At 37.1% G+C, this 17,639-nt stretch overlaps 2 protein-coding genes across 3 annotated transcripts in view; one reads left to right on the forward strand and one right to left on the reverse strand.

Annotated features, from left to right (window-relative positions):
• LOC110464098 (coiled-coil domain-containing protein 172-like) overlaps positions 1-6,099 on the reverse strand; it is a 13,285-nt gene extending 7,186 nt beyond the window's left edge. For both annotated transcript variants that reach the window (XM_021519150.1, XM_021519149.1), the window contains exons 1-6: positions 5,983-6,099; positions 5,077-5,162; positions 3,256-3,372; positions 2,152-2,317; positions 1,421-1,522; positions 441-543 (exon numbers count right to left, since the gene is read on the reverse strand). In XM_021519150.1, coding sequence (XP_021374825.1) covers positions 441-543; positions 1,421-1,522; positions 2,152-2,317; positions 3,256-3,372; positions 5,077-5,162; positions 5,983-6,067 — 659 coding nt within the window. In that variant the 5' untranslated portion in view covers positions 6,068-6,099. The remainder of the gene's footprint in view (positions 1-440; positions 544-1,420; positions 1,523-2,151; positions 2,318-3,255; positions 3,373-5,076; positions 5,163-5,982) is intronic.
• Positions 6,100-6,245: 146 nt separating this feature from the next.
• LOC110464106 lies at positions 6,246-12,600 on the forward strand. The gene is made up of 7 exons (XM_021519160.1): positions 6,246-6,583; positions 7,297-7,799; positions 8,199-8,262; positions 8,621-8,765; positions 9,420-9,605; positions 10,033-10,180; positions 10,835-12,600. Exons 1-7 carry the CDS (start codon positions 6,396-6,398, stop codon positions 11,062-11,064), a joined length of 1,464 nt encoding a protein of 487 aa, XP_021374835.1. The 5' UTR covers positions 6,246-6,395; the 3' UTR covers positions 11,065-12,600.
• Positions 12,601-17,639: the final 5,039 nt, after the last annotated feature.

Genomic DNA, 17,639 nt, shown 5'->3' on the forward strand with positions numbered 1-17,639 from the left:
CTGACTAACCCTCGACATAAGGGTACTTCACAATAGAATGTAACATTAAACAATATCAATAACCCGACTAACCCTCGACATAAGGGTACTACACAATAGAATGTAACATTAAACACTATCAATAACCTATCTAACCCTCGACATAAGGATACTACACAATAAAATGTAACATTGAACACTATCAATAACCTGACTAATCCTCGACATAAGGATACTACACAATAGAACGTAACATTAAACACTATCAATAACCTGACTAACCCTCGACATAAGGGTACTACAAAATATAATGTAACATTAAACACTATCAATAACCTGACTAACCCTCGACATAAGGGTACTACACATATAATGTAACATTAAACACTATCAATAACCTGACTAACCCTCAACATAAGGGTACTACACAATAGAATGTAACATCAAACACTATCAATAACCTGACAAACTCTGAATCTGTCGTCGGCAGTAACTGGATTTTGTGTTTCTCATCTTCCTGCTTCTTCAACTTGCGTTTTTCCTCGGCCAACTTTTCACAAAGTTCTGAAAAGTAAACTACTTTAGTACAAACATACACTATTTAAAATTGGTTATATACATAGACTGTCTTAATGTTCAAACACGTATTTCCTTATTTCCTATTTCAATTGATTATTTACCCCACAAGTTGGTTTTGCCCCTGACTGCTTATTGACTTTCTGTCCCTGCATATATCCTTTTAGTTGGATTTCCTTCTTGTCATTTTCTTCACGAATAACATGAATAACTTGTAAAGAAATATATATATAATCAGTTGCAGTTTAAGGATGGAAATGTGCGACATTTTATAGGGTTTCGTAGGATTTTTTCCGGATCGACTTACTTATTCTATACAAAGTTATAATAAAAAAAAATCAACATGAAGCTTTACCCAAATCACGTGTGTTCACTTTTTAACAATTAACCTTCAAAGATGAATGCGTTTTGTGCGCGTGCATTCTTTTGTCCTTCTGCATGTACCGAATTTCACATTTTTCGTTGCTAGCAATCTTTACCGACTTTGTTACTGTTGTGTAAATCTTTATATCTGAGACAAACAGAAAAAAATCATTCCTGGCGGACGTGTTTGATAAGCTATGGCTAGACTGACTGAAAATGTCCGCAATCAAGAATGGTTCAGGCTGGCGTTGCCAAACATGTTTCTATACGCTTCGGTCGACTATTAATGCCATACGGAGACATTAACAGCGGTCTGGTAACAACAAGGAACGTCCAAGGTCAGGACGTCATTACGTCAGAACAATTACATTCAGGGTTTACACTTTCGGAACCACTTCCAAACTGCAGATTTGACGGCGAGAAGCATTTCTGGATTACAGAGAATAAAGTCCAAGAACCGTGATAAACCGCCTGCGTGAACGGCTCAATATATAATTATTACCTAAATGTTTTCCTTTTGTGGTCAGAAGTGAATCCATCAGACTCTTTTCTTTGTCTCTGAGCTTTCCCAATGAGTCCATACGTTCCTCATAGACCTGTATATCTGTCGTGACGAATAACAAGGTTCATTCGGTAAGTTGATACTGGAAACAGAAAGCTGATGACCAATACGATTCAAATCAATAATTAATATTTATTATATTTTGAGCAAGTATTCATTTCAATTACTTTTTATAATATAAATCTTATAAAAGTGTTATAGAAATGTTCGTGTTGTTTCGTGTTAATCCATGTGCTCATCACATACGTATGTCTTGGTAAAGATGCGCTGAAAGTTGAGAATGAAAAACATCATGACATAATCGATCCTCATATTTGTAGTCCTTAATGTTAAAAATGTATTTCGATTAGGACAATAATTATGTACGCGGATTTACACAACTGTATTCGAATCCTATTTGAATGTGTGCTTATTTTAAATTATTTATATATTATTTGTCTGTATATAAAAGGAATGAAATAAAGGTTATAATATTCAAATTATTTGTATAAAAGAAAAGAGTTGTGGTTTTTTTTATAAATAAAAAAGGAAGAATGAATTAACATTCATGAAATTGTTCTAGCATAATAATGTTGCAGTAAAAAATGGCCTGTTGAAAGTTGTTATAATTAATCTCTTGATGTACAAATACCAATACAAAGACAACAGACTGTGACTGAACCAGTGCAAACCTTGCTGAAGTTTATTTTTCTCTTTTGCTAAGTCTGCCAGCTGTTGAAGTGCCTCCTCTCTCCGGATATCCCCTCCATTACCCAACAGTCCAAACTCGGTGACAAATGTTTCTACATTTGAGCAAAACCTCTCATTCAAAGTGAATAGCTCTTCTTCGAGGCATTCCTGTGACATTACATGTAACAGTCAAATCGTTGCTACATATAATGATTCTGTTAATAATATTTATGTCTGTATTTGTATCTTTTTATTTCATTCATTAAAACATATTATGATTTTTAAATAACATACAGTAGTTGGTTATAATTAAAAACAAAATTAGTTAATGATAAGAAAATCATACTCTCCAAATATGAAAACGAGTGCAAGCTGAGACGTGATGGTTCATAATATGGTCACAAGATCCCAGCAGCTAAGATATTACCACCAATATTCCCGTAGAAGCCCGGGTTATCCAACTCATCAATTTACACATAAAAAATTGTCCTGAAAGCAATTGTTCTGGTAAATTCCCGTAATTTGATAATATTAAAAACCTGCAAAGTATTAACACCGTCGCATAATATAACCTCCAAATGTCATATTGTATTCTGACGTCTCTGTAAATGTTGAATTATAAAAATAAAATGTTGGAACTCAACTAGGACTAGTCTTACGCTCTACGGAATGAGCATCCTCGATACTCCAGGGGTTACGCTCACCTACGCTCTCTGCTCCCCTGGAATATGTTATAGCAAAAATGAAGGAACAAGAAGTCTAGTTTGATCCTTTGATGTACTTAAAAAGAATCTCGCGGTCGCGTAACGGTAAAAAAAAGACTGGCTTTGAATCGGGTGTCGCTCCTTTATAATCTTCAAAGGACAGCGATTCGTCAGGTTTTTTTTAACCTGATACCAATCAAACAGCTATCTTCGTGTCTTCAATTTTTCTATAACATATACCAGGGGTGCAGAGAACGAAGTGAACGTTACCCCTGGAGTATCGAAGATGCCAAATGAGCTTAAGAGAAATTCTCCCTAGCCGAGGCGGTAGGAAACGGCTAGTTCTTTACCAGGGTCAACATAGAATTTCAACAAAGGCATATTAGGAACAGTATGACGTACCAGTTGACTTTCTTGGTCTTTTCTTTCCTTCTGAAACTGAGATCTCTGATTCATGAGAATTTCTTTCTTGTTATTTATCAGCATCAGATTGACTTCTTCCTGGTTGAGATGAGCCACCTGTAAGACAGAAGTGTCTAGGTATGTATTACATCGTTCGTGACGGCTTGAACATATCTGATTGTCGAAAATCAGTTAGATAAGCCACCTGTAAGACAGAATTGTGTAGGTATGTATCGATACATCGTTTGTGACGACTTGAACATATCTCATTGTCGAAAAACGATTACATATTAATTAATTGGAATCAGATTGGATTACATATAGTAATTAATTGGAAACAACAATCGTTGTAAAGACATCTTAAAACATGTTACTAGAGTATACACGAATCGTCTCCATTAAAAGTTCCAGTGTTTGTACAACCGAAATTTTTACGACAGCCTGTCCCTGCCTGAATTCGAAAAACAAAGCATAATTTCTGTTGAAATGGAGAAGATATTCCTCATGCTTTTTCTGCATTTTGAGAAAATAAAGTATTTTTGTATCTTCAATAAGATTCATCAGTTTGGAAGTACACAAACAATGTACGTATTAAACGTTTTGCAACGTTTCAAGACCGACTGGTCCCTTTGTCAAGCTATGACTGAGAGAGCGATTTGTATGTTTTTGTATATTTTTCATGTCACTCGACCCGAGACGTATCGCCTATCGATAGGGAGCGTATACACACTGCATCAGATAGGTTGATACGTCCAATGTTTGTGTAAAAAGTAAAACTTTGATATAAAGTTTTTTGTGTGTGTGGGGAAGCAGCCTGTATTCGGTTGTCAAACTAGGAGAAAATAACTGAAAACATATGACATGAACTTATAAATATCAGGAAGGAACAGTCAAAGGTTTGGGACGTGAGCACTGAGGAGTAACCTAGTTTTGGAACCAAGTATAACGGTCAGTATTGACCAACAAACGGAATGACATAGATAATGGTACACAACAAATGATACTTATATATATTTTCATAAATTCTAGCTTTTATAATTCCAAAGAGTCGCCACTGGGGTAAAGGTTAATTATATTGCAAATTGTTTTACCAAGTCGCACCAGCTACTAGAGGTCGTATGACAATGCTGTCTACTGGCCAAGGCACCAGTCAAAATTATTAAATGAAATTCGAAGCAATTAATGAAGTACCTATTAAAAATTATTAATCATTAACATTTGTTAAGCGTCCTACCTAAGTTGCAAAACTACTCTAAGGCGCTTTACAGCACATGAATAATAGTATCCCTACAGTGACAGTTATAAACATAGTAGATAAAAAAAGCATACAAATCAGCATATTACATCAGGTAAAAGACATTTATCGCCATATGCATATTATGTTATAGGGTGGTGTGTACATAACGTACAATAGAGCCTAAAATGCAGACGCAAACAGATGGATCTTTACATCCTTCTTCGAATGTTGAGACAATGCAAAAGGCCAAACAATGTTAATATTTACTTTACACTGTGGCATTTCTTTCCGATGTCTTCAGTGGTACTTAACGTAAAACAAATCCATGTTACTAGTATAAAGTAATTCGAAACATAATAAAAATGGAAAATGCCTATAAAACACTGAATAAGTAACGTTACAAATTTTCATCTTCGGAAAAATCATCAGACAATTTTTTAAAAACTAATTATTTTACCTAAACCGTGCAAGATAAAGATAAAAAATACTCTGAACACTGAAGTTAAGGTCCAAAAATAGCTGTCGGTAACAAATTCCTGTGAGTAAATAAAATAAGCATTTACAATAAGTTTCGTTTCACGTACCTTTATTTCCTGTTCCTTGAGGAGGGCTTCTCTCTCATGTTTCAAGTGAATGATATCTGCTTCTTTTTGCCGTATCTGACTTTTAACTGTCAACAAATTATATCATAGAGTAAGTTAAGATGTTCGTGATCTCCCGGCATGTCTAGTCGCTGACCAATATTACCGTCTGTTCACCCAGGGACGTATAGTACTGTCCCTGGTTCACCAAACCTCTCGCCATACAAAACACCATTTTTGGCCAAATCAGTCCGTTTTCATGGAACCGTTCTCATGCTCAAGCATGGATTTTGTGCTCAAGGCAAATTTCTTGTTTCGGTTATAAATTAATTAACAAATATTTTATCAACGACTTGGTTCTATCGTAGTAAGTATAAGCTATAATGTAATGACACCGCCTGTGTTAAATCTTAAATCATCTGTGTTGTTTGTTTTAATCATATTCTTGCTTGCGTGGTGAACTTCTTTTCTATGACAATTATATAAGTACTATTTTTTTTTTTTTTTATCTATAACGGTTTATACCAATATAGGTATATGATGAGCACTTATTAGGGTGTGAGTGGTGTATCCGTGTGTAACTGGTGTTTGTATTCAGTTCCATGGGGACCTTTACAGCTATATTTGGACCAAAAATGCCACGAGTATATATATATATAATCATTGCGGTGGCATTTTTACCGAAAGTCGGTCTTAACCCCTAAAACATGTAAAACTACTCGGAGCACCTTAGTTTAAGTCGAAATAAAGTTGCAACAAATTATCAGGTCCCTGTGTCCAGTTCACGTTAGCTGTAACAAATTCTCTTGTCCTTGTCCACGGGACTGTAGATATTTGATTAAATTAACTAATTAAGTCATGTCACCATGCTCATTCTGTATCATAAACACGTGCGAAATAGTGTATCACCTTCTTGCAAATGATTCTTTCTTTCCTGTGCTCTTCGTTCTGAATCAATGATTTGCGCAAACAAATCATTGAGAGAAGACGACATTATGATTGAATTTTCCCGCAAATCCACGGACAAAAGTTACATGGACGCTTATTTTTCCAGCGATGTTAAGAGTAAACAAGACCATGACCATGACCATTCGTTTCGAATCTCTCTAGATTTATCCATTGTGTCTGTAGACTATTTTAAGCAGTGTCGTAATAATTCGCGGAATAGCCGGGTGTTCTTCGAATCGATTTGTTTAAATGTTTATAGACGGTATCTATGAATCACCGAGGTGAAGTATGTTTCGATGGGTGTCATTGCTAAATTTAGCACATGACCGTATCATTTTGGGTGGTGGTATATAAACACAGGACACAAATTCATAATGGCAGAAGGAGGATATTGCTCAGCCGATTTAGAAGTTGACACTTTTGAAATCACAGACTTGCAGCAGTCATTGGAAAAAGAAACAGACGACATGGCATGTACGAGCAGCGCCGAACTGACCGCTGGCACTACCAATGAGGCTCATGACGACAACACCATGCAAAAATTCCTACAGAAATCACAATGGTGAGTTGGTTTTTGATTTACCAGTTTATTTTACATGTAATAATTTTATAACTGACTAAATCAAGCCTCTACTCCGACTAAATCAAGCCTCTACTCCAACACGGCGAAATACTTTTGACAAGCGCCGTGTCGCAGTCGGCACAATCATGCCTGATAAAATAATAGCCGATCATGATCAGCGGCCCATCATGTTACAGGAGTAAACAGACAGAAAAAGATGGTATTGTCATCTAAACTTTCATTTTCAAATATCCCAACTGATAATTAACATCGAAATTCAGATGTGTTATATTGAACTTTTACTTCAAGTGATTAAAATGATACATATCGACGTTAACTGTCTGTAATAACCACGGACAATCTAATTCCGTGGTAATAACCTACTCATAAGGCTTTAAAGCTGATGTCTTCATAAAAAAATAATTCACTGGATTTATACCATCAATAATAATATTCATCAGTTTGGAAATATGTTATATCAAAGTTTTACTATAAATACACAATGTACGTATTACATTTATAACATGTGTTAATTGGTTGCTATGAAATGACCTAGTATATGAAGTTCCTTTATATACCTGGGTCTTGAGGAGTTTAATTCCTCTTTTATGAGCTGTGGAGAGTTTATAGCAAATGCCAAAAGCTATAGTTTGGCTTAGTTTTAATACATCGCCAAAATGCAGATTTTTATCATTATTATTTTCCACCCCCAGTGAGCGTCTATATGAATTAAGGAATCTGCAACATGGAGCGAAACCTGTGACCAGCCAAGGTCATAAGGAGATGATCAACAAATTCTTCAGGAAGAAACAGACTGCTCAAGAACAAGCAGCAAGTCATGGGAAAGAAAATGTCCCCGTCAATGAGGACAATGTGGAGGAGCACCGCCCCGAGACAATTGTTGTCGAGATTCAGGGACTAGTCGAGCAACAACGTGTATCTACATCCCTCGGAACAAATTTCCGTCGCCACCTTGAAAACATTATTAGAGGCAGCATTTCCACAGTGGCAAGAAATCACACCCCACGTTCATTTTCCTCACGACAGTCCTCTTCATCTCCCTCACCCGCACCATCCCCGCGGGAAGAAGCAACCCCGCAACCAGAACAGGTGCCACAAGTGGTACCAGTTCCTTCTCCGCTTGTCACTGCCCCCACCTCCGTCGACAGGAGCCGAAGTAACACCCTCAGCTCAAACAACAGTTCAAGCACACACAGTAAGTCCTAAGGGTTTCAACTAATATTTGATCCTATGAGTCACTGTGTTTATGTTTTTTTAAAGTGCTGTTAGACCAAGTCAAATCCATGGAAAAGGTATTTCCAGGTCATTATTTTACAAGTTAATTAATGTCTATTACTATTTTCTGGAGTATGAAGGGAGGTTTTTAATTCTTAGTATTTGGTTTAATTGAAATTTATAGAAACATTTTTAAATATGACAAGGATACAGTTTTCTGAAAAGTTAAAACTTCAAGCACAGTAGATTCTACAGATACACTGTACTTAAAAACACTGGATAGCTTTTGGAGATATAAATATTCTGTTTTAATATACATGATTTAATTAAAGCATAAACGGAAACATGAATGCATAATTATATTCATTATTTTTTACAGGTAGTACCCCGCCTGAGCCTGAAGCTATACCACAGGATCCCGAAGTGAGGGCTCCTATACCACAGTAAGTCATCAATATGAAATTTAAATATCACAGGGAAATATTTGCACTTGACTGCTTTTACTACAGTGTCGGAGCTGGCTCAGCATTGACGCAGAATTTATAATTGTCATTTGTACCAGGATTATGGCGTGATGCGACTAGTGTCAAATGAGATTATGTTTACAAAAACAGAATTTACTTTTTGGATTCATAAGATTCAATAATTCAAAAAAAAAATCTTGCGTAGCAATTTTTTTCTGTTGCTTAGAATTAATGATTTATTGAAATGCTATTGGGTTTCAACATACTTAACTTGAACATAGGTTATTTTCTAGTAGATTTTATGCATAATTACTGAATTTATATATGTTTGTTACAGGACTTACCAGAGGATCCTGGGGTATGACTCGGAGGACAGGCACCATGAAGACATGGTCCAGGAGATCAGTGAACTCGTCCACAGCCGCATTGTGACGTCCACACTAGAGGGAGACTTCAGGACCCGTCTGGAGATCAGCATGCAGGTATAATCAAATTATAATACAGCCCAATACTCTTCAAGGCAAAGTTTTACTGAAATCATTTTATAAAAACAAATTGAATAGAGATTTTGTTAGAAGCAGATTGCCTGTAAAATTACATGTTTTCATTAAGTGGTCACTACTTAAATTGAATATCAATTCAGGGTTTTTTCTATGTCACAGGGGTTAGTAAAATGCCCCATTCCGTCTGGGAAATAGACTTATTTTTTTACAAATTACTAGATTTTTTGCCCAATCTCAGGGTACATGATGATTTGTTTTAGAAAATAATAGTTACAAGTAAATAAAACTGCTTTTTTTCTTGAAGAGAAGCATTAAATTGAAATAACCTAAAAGACTGAAGATTGTATTGGCAGATCAGAGATCAGAGAAGTAAGCAACCTTTTTATGGGTTTTAATTAAGGGCATCAATTCNGGGGGGGGGGGGGGGGGGGGGGCACTTATAGGGACAGGTACATTTATTTGGTTGAATATAGTATGCACACATTTTTTTTCCAATTCACCTAGTAAAAACCCTGTAATTTTTCTCCTGTTTGATATTTATTGATATTTGATGCAACCAACAGACTCAATTCTTTTTGTAGGAGTTACCTCCCTAAGTACTGATTTCTCTTTATGAAATTTATTATTTGACAGGAACGAGTTGCCAGCAGTGGGTTTGATGGCTCCAGAGTCCAAGAATTTGTACAGAATATCAACCAGTCGCAGCCTATCGAGAGGAACGACTTCTCAAATTTGGGTATCAACGTGAATGTCCCAGCTGACAACTGGGATGCCATCTCTGTAACCAGCGTCAGTGCCCATGCTGTTCCTTATACACAGGTAAAAATAAATCAAGATGTGTTTGAAGTTCTTTACCTACTTCAGATTTTCTTGCTCTAAATATCATTTTTTTTCATTTTAGAAGTATTCAAAACAAAAATATGTTCATGTCATATGATAAAATTAATATATTTTTCCCTCATTTAAATTTTTAAGATTTAAGTAAGATTTTTTAAGCAAAGTGTATCATTAAAAAAACAATATTAGAATGTGGTTAAAAAAAATATTTGAATGTACATACCTTTACTACCTACCTGTCCTACCCAGTCATCAACACACACATTTTTTTTGGAACTGTTGTAAAAGTTTGACATCTTTCTGCAGTTTTTCTGTGATTTGAAATGTTTGTATAATCACTGTCGATCGATATTGTTGTTCAGTTTAAGTGTAAGTACCGTATTACAATTTGGTTACTTTTCCTCTACAGTCGAGTCGGTACATGAGCCGAGAGATTCAGAGTCTGAAGGCACAGCTGATGGAGATGAAGAATATGATGAAGCTGAGCTTCGACCTTCAGATGGATATCCAGAGGTCAATCAGACAAGAGGTGGCTGCGGCAATGAATGACGTCAAAAGTAAGTTAATTTTCACATCTTTTACAAATCGCACATTCCAGATTTAGTTCTTCTTGAACTGAAAATTAGTGATGAGCTGATAATAATTGAAAATAGATCTGTTTGCCCATGTATTGTAATATAAATCACAATATATTGCCATTGGAAAATATATATGAAAATGGGCTTGGTGGTTAATTTTAGAAAAGGGAGTTAAAATTCAAAAACTTTCAAAATGAGATATTGACGATATGGATCTTGTACAGATTTAATGTTACGTTTTATGATATTTCTAAACAGTGGTTATTACCATAATAGGCCTTTTCACCATAATAAAACTTCAACAGATCCCCACCACTACTTATAGTCTCTGTTATATGGTAGACCGCTGTATCTGTTTGGCAGTGTTGTAATTTGCAAAGCTTAAACATGGAATAGATGCATAAAAAAGGCTTTCAGAAAGTATTGTGATACAGTGATGTTTCATAATATTAATATGATGAGTTCTATGTCCAATATTTTTGTAATTTGTGAAACATCTTTCTGTTGAAATATTGTGACAGCCCTATTCTTCAGTAATATGTTAGAGTTACTTCCCTTATTTGTCAGAAAATAATCATCATTAGAAAAAGACTTAAACTGTATGAAAAATTTAAGTGTTATTTTATTTTTCAGGAGCTGATGGGAACACGGCCTTGCCTGTGGCTGCCAAGTCTAAACCAGTCAATGATACTCACTGTTTGATCTGTCTGGACAACCACTCAGACTCCGTGCTTTACCAGTGTGGACACATGTGTGTGTGCTACACTTGTGGACGTAACCTAATGGAACGTGAATCAAAATGTCCAGTGTGCAGGGCCCCTATCAAAGACATAATCAAGGCCTACAAATGTAACGAGGACTGAAAAACTGTTGTTCTTATGCCAACTGGCACTTCAGAGTGTAAGAAGTTATAGTGATTCACAAGGATTATTTACAAATTGTCAAAGATCTATATGTTATACATGTAAGGCTGGACATATACCTTATCAGGGCCTGGGAAATTTTACAATGTTTTTGTATAGGTTGGCCTCATCATGCACTAAATCAGGGCCTTGATGATAGGAATACACCTCACTCTATGCACGGCTTGCTTTATCATGTACAGTACCACCATAGGGCCAAACTATGGATACCATGCTTCATGGCACCATGTACCATATCGGGGCCTAGAGAGGATTACAATTCTCTCTATTAAAGGCTGGCTCCATCATGTACCACTGTAGGGCCAATCTAAGGATACAATGCTTTCTGGCACCATGTACCACATGAGGGCCTGGAGAGGATTACAATTCTCTATTAAAGGCGTGGCTCCATCATGTACCACTGTAGGGCCAATCTAAGGATACAATGCTTTCTGGCACCATGTACCACATGAGGGCCTGGATAGGGTTACAATTCTCTATTAAAGGCTGGCTCAATCATGTACCACTGTAGGGCCAAACTAAAGATAAAATGCTTTCTGGCACCATGTACCACATTAGGGCCGGGAGAGGATTACAATTCTCTATTAAAGGCATGGCTCCATCATGTACTACTGTAGGGCCAAACTACGGATAAAATGCTTTCTGGCACCATGTACCAGATGAGGGCCTGGAGAGGATCACAATTCTCTATTAAAGGCATGGCTCCATCATGTACTACTGTAGGGCCAAACTAAAGATAAAATGCTTTCTGGCACCATGTACCACATGAGGGCCTGGAGAAGATTACAATTCTCTATTAAAGGCATGGCTCCATCATGTACTACTGTAGGGCCAAACTACGGATAAAATGCTTTCTGGCACCATGTACCAGATGAGGGCCTGGAGAGGATCACAATTCTCTATTAAAGGCATGGCTCCATCATGTACTACTGTAAGGCCAAACTAAAGATAAAATGCTTTCTGGCACCATGTACCACACGAGGGCCTGGAGAGGATTACAATTCTCTATTAAAGGCGTGGCTCCATCATGTACCACTGTAGGGCCAATCTAAGGATACAATGCTTTCTGGCACCATGTACCACCTTAGGGCCTGGAGAGGATTACAATTCTCTATTAAAGGCTGGCTCACTCATGTACCACTGTAGGGCCAAACTAAGGATACAATGCTTTCTGGCACCATGTACCACCTTAGGGCCTGGAGAGGATTACAATTCTCTATTAAAGGCATGGCTCCATCATGTACTACTGTAAGGCCAAACTAAAGATAAAATGCTTTCTGGCACCATGTCCCACATTAGGGCCTGGAGAGGATTACAATTCTCTATTAGAGGCTGGCTCCATCATGTACCACTGTAGGGCCAATCTAAGGATACAATGCTTTCTGGCACCATGTACCACATGAGGGCCTGGAGAGGAATACAATTCTCTATTAAAGGCTGGCTCCATCATGTACCACTGTAGGGCCAAACTAAGGATACAATGCTTTCTGGCACCATGTACCACATGAGGGCCTGGATAGGGTTACAATTCTCTATTAAAGGCTGGCTCCATCATGTACCACTGTAGGGCCAAACTAAGGATAAAATGCTTTCTGGCAACATTAGGGCCTGCAGAAGAGGATAATGCACTGCTTCAAACATGTTTCTTCAGGAAGAACTCTGAATGGCCTATTTGGACACCATAACATCGTGCTATTCTCCAATATTGATTGTGTGTTTAAAACACCGGTTGTGACACATTTCATATTTTTTTCGAGACTTTTTTTCTTGTGTAAGGAAATATTAATCATAAAATGTAAAGTTTTTGCTAAATAGGTCTTACTGATTGCCTTGCACTCCAGAAAACTAGTTGGTGCTGGCACCGTATTTTGTGTATGTTTTCAGTGTTTTATACAGGATCATCAGTCATTATAAATACATCAATATTCATATTTTTGTTATACAAATATATGCTCGTGCAATAAAAAGTTATTAAAAATTATGCAATTGTATTCTAATTTGTTGAAAATTGAGAGTCATACTGAAGTTTCGGAACTTAACCCTCTATATTTTTACCCTATAGAATATTTTGTGTATACTGATTGGCAAAAAGTCCCATTAGCTAACTTAAGAAGTGGTGTTTTAAGACTTCATAATTAAATATGCCCTAACCACTGTCAAACAACTTTTTTCTGGCACAACTATAGCTTTGATAAATCATTTCTGAAGAGAAATCCATACCTTGAGGAAATTGATACATAAAAAGGGTAACATTCTCAGGTCACCTGAGCTTTAGCTCAAGTGACCTATTGCTATACGTCGTCGTCGGTCGTCCGTCGTGCGTCTTCCGTTAACATTTTACATTTTCAACTGAGGCTGAAATACTGGCGAAGGGATTTCATTGATACTTCACGGCAATGTTACTGACATCTCCCTGACCAAGTGTTCTTATTTTTTCGGGTCGATCAGAAATTAAATATGGCCGCAACGGCCGCCATTTTGAAAAACTATTTCAAACTTAAAGTCAAGTTCTGCTGGGCTGATTGAACTGTTAATTGGTAGGAATGATCGACTCATGGTCCTGACAAAGTGTTGTTAATTTTTGGGTCGATCAGTAATTCAATATGGCCGCCACAGCCTCCATTTTGAAAACTATTTCAAACTTAAAGTCAAGTTCTACTGGGCCGATTTAACTGAAACTTGGTAGGAAGGATCGACTCATGCTTCTGACAAAGTGTTGTTATTTTTCGAGTCGATCAGAAATCTAATTTGGCTGCCATTGCCGCTATTTTGATAATAACTATTTCAAGCTTAACATCAAGTTCTAATAGGACGATTTAACCGAAACTCTGTCTAGGAATGATCAGTTTGTGGTCCTGACAAACTTAGGTTAACGTTATACTTAACTATTTTTTACTCAAATTGGTACATATTTCAACAACAAAAATAAATACTGTAGGACTTGGGTGACTGTTAAAGGGGCATCACGGTGAAGTAACTTTATGTTTTGTCTTTTTTTCAAATACTTCATAAACAGTGGGACTCCTTATGGAAAATAACGATCGGATTTGGCTGTTTTAAGTTTAAAAATACCTCGGGTAAGACCAGGATTCGAGCCCTAGATCACTGATCGCTATACTGTCCGTCTAACAAACTGAACTACCAGCGGTACTAGATATAGCCTTGCCTGTTAATACACCCATAATGTAATCAAGTATTATGGGTGTATCGACAGATGAGGCTAGTACCTGTGCCTGGTCAACCGAAATATCCTGCCCCAGACATGCTACGTTATTACCAAAAGGATATTAAGGGGAGATTACTGGCATATAATGATGAACTACATTGGAAGTCTCCTCTATTTGGCCTGCAAAGGGACGGAGATCCTTAAGTGCTTTCATAAAGTCACAAATACAATACCGACCCTTAGTTTGTAACTGAAATACTTGTGTATTAAGAACAAGTTTTCCACACCTGTAGCACTGCTGAATGCTGTTATTATTACATAAAAGACCAAGTGAGCTTACGCAATAACGCAGCATCGGTCTAGTGTCAACCTTTTTCATTTAAATAGCTTCTCTTTAATAAGTCAATGAGTCTAGGGCGATGATATTTGGCCTATAGCTTGACGGGATCCAGTTTGTTCAAATCAATGACCTTGACCCACTTTCATGGTCGCATTGGTCAAATGTGTCAAAACTTTTCACATACTTCTTCTGTATAACCAAAAAGGCGTAGAGTGATGATATTTGGCAAGTAGCGTTATGGAATGAAGGGCTATCGATTTTAATCAAATGAATGATCTTGACCCACCTTCAACATCACAAGGGTCAAATGCGTCAAAAACATTTACTGGTCCTGTACTTGTAATAAATTTAACTTAATAACTAAGAATCGAAGGGTGAGGCTATTTTACAAGTAGCGCTGTGGAATAAAGTTCTATCGAGTTCGATCCAATAAATCTCAATACATGTCCTTGAATATTTCAGACAAGGACACGGTGCAAATGCATATGAAAAGTTTTAACATCTTTTCCTGACTAACCAAAATGCGTAAGGTCCTAATTTTTGGCCAGTAGCATACTGTAGGGAACATTTATCAAGTTTTTTTCAAATGAATGATCTGACTCAGTTTCATAGTCACAGGCATCGAAAGTGCGAAAATCTGTAGGCCTAAGTTCATAATATTCTGTCATGATTTAAATGCTTCAATGAAGGGCAATCTATTTTGTTCAAATAAACGACCTTGACATACCGGCAAGGTTGGGTTGTTAAGGAGCGAGGGTTGATTTCTGCGTAACTATATTCTCCTTGCCTTTTACGGTTGTCAATTAGGACCATTCTTAATTTGTTCATGGCGATTGCTCATATCTGTAGCGGCACCCGAAGTGACCTCACTACTGCAGGATTAAAAAGTAAAACGGCGCCACTGCGTCTCTATGAGTGTTAGAGATACGTTATCTTTGTAGATGTCGGGGATGGGAGTTGGNGGGGATGGGGGGGGGGGTCGGAGAGAAGTGGACATTCGTCAGTAATACGTGGAAATATACACCAATATGTACATATCCTAAGCATACATAATCGTGATGTGATTGCTATCAAACTAACGTTACATGTATGTTTATCGGTTTGTAGAATGCACACGAATTACGATGCATGATTCATGCACCTATCTATTTTATATGCTTCACGTGTGCGGACATGTCTTCAAACGCGCCATGCACAGGAGCCCGATAATTTTTTACAATACACTGATGATATTATTTGGGGGCGGCATTTTTACTAAGACTTCGAATCAGTTGACGAAGATAAACTATACCGGTATACATCAGTAACCCCAGTTGGTTAGAGCGACGGTACAATGCTTAAAGGTCCTGGGTTCGAATCCTGGACTGGCCTCGTTGCATTTACATCTTCATTATTTTTTCAGTTCTGCACGGTATCGCTTACTTTTAAGAAATGTTCCATCGAAGCTAAAAATATGCCAGAAAAGAATGTTTTAAATGCAAAGTTACCGTACGTGTGTGTAGTGCCAGTAACGGGGGTCCTAAACCTGGAGGGTCATGTATATGGCCATGTCATAATAGTTGATTGCGCATAAAACGGTTGTGTGTCAGATTTGTCTGGACTATTTTGTAGGTACGCCGGGCTGACTCTAGACTTATCGGCGTATTGTCGGGATTAGCCAACGACTTATCAGCAAATAAACCCTTCTAAACATGTAAACACAATAGTTTATGTATTTTAAACGACACTTCATATATGCTGGCGGTATATTGATGTCTGGTCGTTAGGGCTGGTCCGGTGATAGACTACCACACAAGGTAACGACTATTTGTCTTACAGCTTTATAGCAGTGGTAACCATCATAGAACTCTTGTTTAAGGCCTTGGTCACGTTTTATACGTGTTAGAGTGCGTAGTTCTATAGGTATACGCTCTTCTGAAGTCTACAGTCGCAGCCATTTCATAATTTTATTTACGGAGTGGTTATTAACACTCGGGCTAGATAAGCAAAAACAGGTATGCCGGGTGGCGGATTCCGGAAAGTTTTCTTGTGGCGATGGTAATTGTGCGTAGACGGTTGTGCATATCCGGATAGAACTAAAAATAATAAATGTAAGCTTTGGTCAACAATAAAACTAAGTGAATGGATTATTGATTGAATTTAACAATGTGTATCAGTATATACACGTAAGATAACGTGTTTTGTTACTTATTATAACAAATTATAATTCGTTGTTGCTAGATATTCCGAATGGCCAATGGAAGAAAGGCAATGTCCATTCTGTCCAAATATAGTGAAAATTGAAAAAGAAAACTGATTTTCTGTGTGACTGTCCTACATTTGAAAACATTGAAGGAAAACTATCGAAAGCAATACTTGATAATAATAATTTTGCTGGTTCCTATAGCCATCACGTTTTTTTCATCTAATGAAATCTATTGATTTATAATTTTTACGCGTAAAGTCGCTTTCCCTCATGCTTATAATTAAATAAACGTCAACAGATTTTAAATAACTCGGTAAAGTTAATTCTATTGTGTAGATTACGTAGATAATAATAAAGTGTTGCAATTAGGCCGACTGAGACTGAGCGTCACATCAATTTTAATATTGAAAACGCATTTTTGATGATGTCTTTTATCAACAATATTTATTTTTATCTGTATTTGTTATATCTAATGTGACGAATGACACTTATTTAAAATATTGATTGATTGGTTGATTGATTGATTGACACACCCAACCCTTTGTGTTTCGACCACCGTCATAACAATGGTCGTATACCAGGTATACCAGAAATGTTTCAATAGTCGTGACGTCGGCTCTACAGCGCAAGTACAGACACAATGTAAAAATGTTAATCTCAGTCTACAGGGGCTGACCCAGGAGTTTAGTAATGGGAGGGGGAAGGGTTGTGGAGTGTTTTGTGTTTCAAACATTTTGATTTTTAGAAATTATGTCTGTTGTGTATACCGCTCGAATTGGATGAGCGAAGGGGTTCGGGATGGGGTTTGCATGCTAACACCCCCC

Source organism: Mizuhopecten yessoensis, unplaced genomic scaffold (assembly GCF_002113885.1).
Source record: "Mizuhopecten yessoensis strain PY_sf001 unplaced genomic scaffold, ASM211388v2 scaffold10961, whole genome shotgun sequence".
Classification (NCBI taxonomy): Eukaryota; Metazoa; Mollusca; class Bivalvia; order Pectinida; family Pectinidae; genus Mizuhopecten; species Mizuhopecten yessoensis.